Source organism: Lactuca sativa, chromosome 1, assembly GCF_002870075.4.
Source record: "Lactuca sativa cultivar Salinas chromosome 1, Lsat_Salinas_v11, whole genome shotgun sequence".
Classification (NCBI taxonomy): domain Eukaryota; kingdom Viridiplantae; phylum Streptophyta; class Magnoliopsida; order Asterales; family Asteraceae; genus Lactuca; species Lactuca sativa.
In genome coordinates, this window is record NC_056623.2 from 67,768,921 (window position 1) to 67,776,176 (window position 7,256).

The 7,256-nt window shown below is 32.6% G+C and overlaps 1 protein-coding gene across 1 annotated transcript; it reads right to left on the minus strand.

Moving 5' to 3' along the window:
* Positions 1 to 1,777: 1,777 nt before the first annotated feature.
* LOC111915227 (AP2-like ethylene-responsive transcription factor TOE3) lies at positions 1,778 to 5,425 on the minus strand. The gene is made up of 11 exons (XM_042901250.2): positions 5,045 to 5,425; positions 4,396 to 4,953; positions 3,861 to 3,886; positions 3,724 to 3,754; positions 3,547 to 3,634; positions 3,308 to 3,453; positions 3,065 to 3,109; positions 2,852 to 2,955; positions 2,534 to 2,679; positions 2,299 to 2,353; positions 1,778 to 2,188 (listed from the first exon to the last, which is right to left on the minus strand). The coding sequence occupies exons 2-11, from the start codon at positions 4,899 to 4,901 to the stop codon at positions 1,968 to 1,970; spliced, it is 1,368 nt and encodes a 455-aa protein (XP_042757184.1). The 5' UTR covers positions 4,902 to 4,953; positions 5,045 to 5,425; the 3' UTR covers positions 1,778 to 1,967.
* Between the last annotated feature and the right edge of the window lie 1,831 nt (positions 5,426 to 7,256).

The window sequence follows — 7,256 nt, forward strand, 5'->3', positions numbered from 1 at the left end:
ACTACAATATGTCGACATATGCAAACAAACAGACAATAACATGCAAATACAGGTAATCATAACAGATCTACCAGACTAGCAGATCACTACAACATAACAACATCCTAAACACAATGATACATAATACAATACAAAGTATAGTGAGAAAACTCACATCACAGGCTAGCATACAATTAATACAACTCACACGACACTACAACATAACAACATCCTAAACACAATGATACATAATACAATACAAAGTATAGTGAGAAAACTCACATCACAGGCTAGCATACAATTAATACAACTCACACGAAACAATATTGGTGCTACGAGCTACCTACACAACATCAAAGTTACATCCTCAATCTATATCCTAAAAACCCTCTAGTTGACCAAAAGTCAACTTGATCAAAAAGTCAACGAATAATGGTCAAAGTAAACAACCGAAAATCAACTCAGTTGGTCACCACGTCGTGGCCAAGCATCTGCCACGTCGTGGCACTCTCACGACAAAACAGCCATGACAAAACCCATTCACCACGACATGTTGAGCATATCACCACATCGTAGGAGCTATTCCTGGACAACTCAATGGATTAAGCCCTTAATCCATTAAGCCACTTACTCATCCTTTCCAGAAAGCTTCCTTACACCCAAAAATCCTTTAAAAACCTTTCTTTATGGACGTGCATGTCCAATGCTTGTCTTGAATTTTAGTTAGGTCAAGAATGGTGAAAATAAGGTCAAAACCTCATTCATAGGGACCAAAACTCTACCAAACACCACATCTGGAACATGAAACCACAAAGGGACCATAAGGATCCATAAAGTTGAAAACTTTATGAAATCCGTCCACTCAAATCATCTTAAACATGAAGAAAAATGCATAAAAGTCTAAGTATAGAAGAGATGCACATAAATGTAGAAACTTGAGGACTTACAAAAGTCCATAATGTATGCAAGAAGGTGATGATGAGTTTTGCTTGTTAGATCTATGCACCAACAACATGTTTTTCTTCTTCAATACCACCAAAAACCACAAAAAAGCTCCAAGATGTCAACAATGGAGGCTAGGGTTGCTTTAGATCGAGAAAAGGTGATAGAGGCTAAGGGTGAGCAAAGTCTAGCCATCACATCCCTTAAATAGAACGTAAAACCCAAAAAATTAAGGTTTGCATGCTGACCACCATCACGTCGTGACATGAACCTTGTCATGTCGTGGCACACACAGAATGTGCATTCCATCTTAGCTAGCACCACGTGGTGGTGCTTCCTCCACCACATCGTGGTTGCCACAAAATCCACATTTGAAGTCTTTAAATTGCCATAAACATGAAAGAAGTATTATTTGGAGTGCGTTCCAGAAAATCTAATATCAACTTCTCAACCATTAGCTGAGCATGACAATATAGAGCAATAGAAATTCACATTAAAGAGGATGAACTTCACACTACATACATCAAGAACCAATGTGAAGGTCTAATTTTATAATGTAAACCTTAGTATTTATCATGATCTTACTCATTCAAAATATTATATTCTGAATTATTTCTTTTATTACTATAGGAAAACACGTTTCATTGCAATTATGCAACCTTTTCCTTTTGCTTTGTAATTTCAAAACAGTTCAAATATTCTATTCTATGATTTATTCATGAATATTTGAAAAGTGTTATCAACGACATTGTTTCAATTCAATCTTTTACTATGAATGTACACGTGAACGAAACCCCATGCAAAATTAATTCGATCCCTTATCTAATTTGCATATCTATTCATATTACCAATTAAATCCATGCATATATATTAAGTAAATTAACATACACGAATAACATCTTATAAAAATTATTTTGATAATACTACTAATTAATTAATACTTCGTCAAGGTAACATTTTTTTCTTGTTATGGGTAAACCAACAACCTGTTAATTTCTCCTTCAACTATATAAAAAAAAAATGATGTGCTTCATCTACTTGTACCTTCAACTTCTACAGTAGTACAATGGAATGTTGTTGACATTGTAGGGACAGTGAGGAATGGGTGGTGCAGGAGCAGGAGCAGCCGGTGATGGTGAATTACCGAATCCTGATGATGCTGCAGCCGGCAGGAATGAAACTGGTGGTGTAGCTCCGCCGCAATGAGCCTTCACTTGCCTTGGTGCCGCCCAATACGGAGGATCACGCAGCAACGGAGCCAAGAAATCTGTGGTGGCAGAATTAACTAGTTGATTATAAATTTTATAAGATATAATCTCTAAACAATTTATTGGCTAGCTAGAAATATTAATTTACAATAGAAAAGTGGAAGTACACCTGTCAATCTTTCTCCCATTCCGTGACTTAGGGGATGATTATCAACTGTTGTTCCCTAGTTTCCAACAATTTCATTTATAAAATGATACGTTAGATTATATATTATCTGTAGCTGGTAAAATAATTTAAGAGATTGTTCCTCATGTCTAGACATTATAAGGAGTTGAGGCTATTAATGACTTAATGTTAATTTTTTTTTTATTAAATTATATGATAAAAAAGTTGAAAATATTACCGTAGTTCTTGCGGCCTGTGAAGACATGTCACCTAAAATATAGTTGATCTCGTGCAAGCTGCGGAAGGTGTCGTCGTCGACTTTAGCACCTTCTGTTAAAGACGGAGGAGCGATACCCAGGTTCAAATCCATGTAATCACTTTTATCTGTGTATGAAATTAGTAAAAAAGTTAACTTAAAAAAATTTCATCCACACGCTCACATGATGTGACATAAAATCACTATTTAAGGATTTATTTAGCAACACACACGTATGTGTATATCATATTTAACGAATAAACATATATAGATTTTTTTTTAAAAGAGGAAATAATTTACCTCCATTGTTTGTTTCAAGACTAAGCTCGCCTTCGTATGAGCTGGGATCAAAGTTGGTGATCGCTTCTCTCCCGTTGCATTTTATTGCAGCCTTGTCATAAGCCCTAATCAATTCAAAAAAATCACACATGTTATTAAGTAAATCATCGAAAACAACTTAAGAACCATAATTGGGAGACAATCAAGTTAACTAAGGGAATTGTAGGAATTAACCTTGCAGCTTCGATTTCACTATCGAACAATCCAAGATAGATATATCTGCAAACCAAAAACGTGTGACAATAAATAACATCACCCCTCTACAATATTTTAAGTTAATATAAGATCAGAGTTTTTTTTTTATACTTTTTCGAAAAAATAACAAATCTACCAAACTTTTTTCAAAATTTAAACAAAAAAAAATTAATTCTATCACATTAATTTCACAGATCCAACCCGCTAAATGACAAAACTCACTTTTTTCCAAGAAATTGGCCCATTCGAGCCTCCCAGCGACCACATTTGTGTAGGGTAACACCTCTATATTTTGAGCTTCCTCTTGAGAATCCAGTGCTTTGACGACGAAGTATATGCACAAACTCTTCCTTTGTCAAGTTTTTTATCTGTGTAACATAAGATATACATAAATTGTTGGGATTTTCAACTGATTATAAGAAAAAAATTTTAAATTATACATCAAATTTAGTTAAATTAACCTGATTCAAGTCATCCTCGTAATCGTTTATATTGAAATTAATATCAGCATCAACACCGCGGAATTTTATTGCAGCCCGATCATATGCCCTGTAGAAAAAGATTAGGTTTATAAAATTTGACATGATTAAATGATGAAAATGATGTCAGAAAACTGAAAAAGTATAGAAGATATTTACCTAGCAGCAGAATGTGCAGTATCAAATCCACCTACAAAAATAATTAAGAATATATATAGAATTCAAATAAGTATTAATTAAACATATACATATTGAAATAGAATGGGATTTCAATGCTATGTATGATTGCTTAATACCGAGGTAAACTTGTTTCCCACAATCCCTGCAGAAATCATAGAAATTCAAACATAAGTAAATGTAACAATGAAGTATCAATTTTTTATTATATTTGGTAATTAATATGATAATAAAAAATATTTTTTACGTACAATACTCTATTTTTAGAGGTTAATATTAAAGAAATACACCATGTTTTCACTCTTGTACAGCTATATAGTCTTTTGACAATTTAACTGAACATACTATACTTTTTTATTGTTTAACCTATTCATTTTTTTAATCAAATTAAAAACTTACCGTTCTATTAAACATGTATAGCATTTTATGTAATGTTTCACATAAAATGATAAAACATTGAAAGAAATGGTAAAATAACGAAGATATATTGTTTTTTTTTTTTTTTTTTTTTTTTGCAACTATGTATCTTTCTCGCTAATAAATCATAAAAACCATCTTATCTATTTTCTTTCTGACTAAAAAAATTATTATTTTAAAGTAGTGGATGTTGGGTATAGTTACACAAAATCAAAAAAGATCGATGTATTAACTAACCAAATATGTGATTCCCATCTTCCTGTTCTTCGATAAAACGTAACACCACGATACTGAGAACTTCGAGACCTCGGTCCTCTCCTACTTTTCTTCACCTGTTGTATATGCAGCTGCTGCTGCTGCTGTTGTTGTTGTTGCCTCAACATGAATAATCTATCGTCATCGCCATTATCCAACCAATGCTGCTGAATGAAGCCACCGCCACCGCCACCACCGTCAATCGCCGGAAAGAGCTGCTTTGTAACCACCATATGATCTGACCTATGCTCCTGAAATTCTTCTAGATTATTCTGTTTCAGTATCTCAAAACCATACGTGAGATTCGAGCAGGAGTGCGAGTGCGAGTGTGAGTGTGAGTGCTCCTCGTCGCCGGCGTTACTCACGACGGAAGAATTTGAAGTGCCAACAGATAGCTCAAGGATCTGTTTATTCCTGCTGCTATCCTCCTCCATGTATTCCGACGACATCAAATCGGTCTGGTAAATACTTAGGTTAAGGTCTAACATCACGTCAATTGTTTCAAATCTTAACTAATTACACACACTACCAAATTAAAACCTGCACACATGTACACATTAAACTATAATTTGATCAATCACATATCAACACGAATATAGAGGATGAGAAGAATTGATAGTTTAGATCTTACTCGGTCGGAGAAATTTATAAGCGGAAAAAGAGTAGTAATCCAGCATCAACACCGGCGGTTGTCTGCTTTCTTATAGAATTTTTTTCTAGAGAGAGAGTGTGTGTGTGCAAGCTGTTAGCTAGGTAGGGACAGATTAAGGATGTTAATGGTGGCGCGTGAAGGAATTTGAAGATGGAAAGGAGGTGGGGTAGTTAGGAAAAGTTGAAAATGGGAGGGTGTCGAACCATCAACCCAACCAAAGCATACCAAAAGAAGGCAAATCGCATAATGTGGGTCGGTGTGGTTTAAGAGATTTAACCAAAATTAATTTTGTTATGAACTTTTTTATATACATCAAAAGTAAATTTTCACACACAAAAAAAAATAATAATAAATAAATAAAAAAAGAAAGAAGAAACATTTAGAAGTATATTGTGGACTAAACATTGTATATATATTTAATATAAAAATCTCGATAAGAATTATATGTAGCTTGAACTTATCAAAATACATCTTATTTATATCTATTATAACAATCCACATATATTTATCTAATATTAATGTATGTCGAGATGATTTTTTGTTTTTGGTTTTTGGTTATTTGATATGACCAATAAGAAAGCAACAAAAAGTCACCGTGGGTAGAATCTGATGGACAGAACTCAGAGTAGTAGTACTTCATTTAGAAAACAGCACAACACAGTGGGTATTGTCTTTGATTAGATTACACAAGAACAACGGCTTTTTGGGAAAAACAACATTGGAATGTCGCAATAGGGTTGGGAATAAATAAAGGCCCATAAATAAATACTATTCTGGTTATGTATAAAAAATAAACCAAAGTTCTTTAAGGCAAGTTTATTTAAAAGATTACATTTATATAAGTTATAACATATATACAGAACAATAAATAATTCAACCAATATAACGACATCCAGTGTTGATAATCATAATTTATGCAAAGAGCTTGTACAAACTACAAACGTATACAAGACTCTAAGTACAACTTGACAATATGCATGTAAACTACATTTCAGGTTTATATACATGAACTTCTTTTTCCTATAGATGTTAAGAAAACCGGTTACTAATATAACATTACAAATCTATAAAAATAATTGTACTTATAGTATTGTATATGTTGTAGTTTGTGAAAAATTAAGCCTTGAAATTTTCAAGACTTCAAGATTGATACATAACAAGTACATTACGCATTCATGCTTTTATGTTATTATTCCATATAAATATATCATTTTATCATTCATGTAACATCCTCAAATTTAATATGATATGTGTTGTATTTATGTATTATGATGATCTTATGGATGTTAGTGCTAACAAGCTTATTCGATGTTTAGGACTTTGAAAAGTCATGTACTTATGTCATGAATGTTAAAACATGGAACCAATTAAGCACGTATAATGGTATGTGATGAAATCAAATGATGATTTGTGTTATAAGATGGAATGCAAATAAAAGTAAATGTATACTCATCGTGGCTACAGAAAATGTTTGTTGTAAAATGTAAAAGCGGGGATGTACACATACAAGTATCAATGGATATGGACTAACGGATCAATGATGGTTCAAATGTTTAAGTTGGGACATTATAAAAGTTTTAAGCACGATTTTAGAAAACTAAAAGAAAAAAGACAATTTTTTTTCCCTAAAATGGATAGACCACTTTTTATGTGAATCGAACAACTCAGTTTAAACATTAAGGTGGGCTTAAACCTATATATACAATATGTCCAACAATAAGCCAATGGCCATTACATGAGCCCAATTGAATAACATAATGCATATAAGTCCAATATAATTAATGAACCATATACTAAGATATACCCAATTTAATGAAACTTTTTATATTGCACATAATTATATACAATTTACTGACATGTATAAATCTTTTAAAATCAATTATTTTTTTACATATTATCAATTAACCCAAAAAAAAAATTCAAGACATCCAACTTCGGTTAATATGATATTTGGGGTTTTGATGAATAACCTTAAGGACACTCTTAGCACTAGGATTTAGATAGCATTTGATTGGAGGAACATAAGTGGACAGACGCAACAAAGTTTTTTCTGAAGGTGTTTCGTATGAATGAAACAGAATTAAAATAAGGTATTGACGTAGTCAATGAGGTTAACTGATAAAATTTTAGTCCCACTCAAAATGGTGGAACAAGATTAAACACATTTTATATTGACAAAAATACCCTTTTC

Excerpts from the sequence above, each read along its gene's own strand:
- LOC111915227 (XM_042901250.2), bottom strand. The coding sequence starts at position 4,901 with ATGTTAGACCTTAACCTAAGTATTTACCAGACCGATTTGATGTCGTCG. Across the intron at positions 3,110-3,307 it reads GGCCAATTTCTTGGAAAAAA|ATATATCTATCTTGGATTGT; the intron begins GTGAGTTTTGTC and ends TTTGGTTTGCAG. Across the intron at positions 2,956-3,064 it reads AGTGAAATCGAAGCTGCAAG|GGCTTATGACAAGGCTGCAA; the intron begins GTTAATTCCTAC and ends TGAATTGATTAG.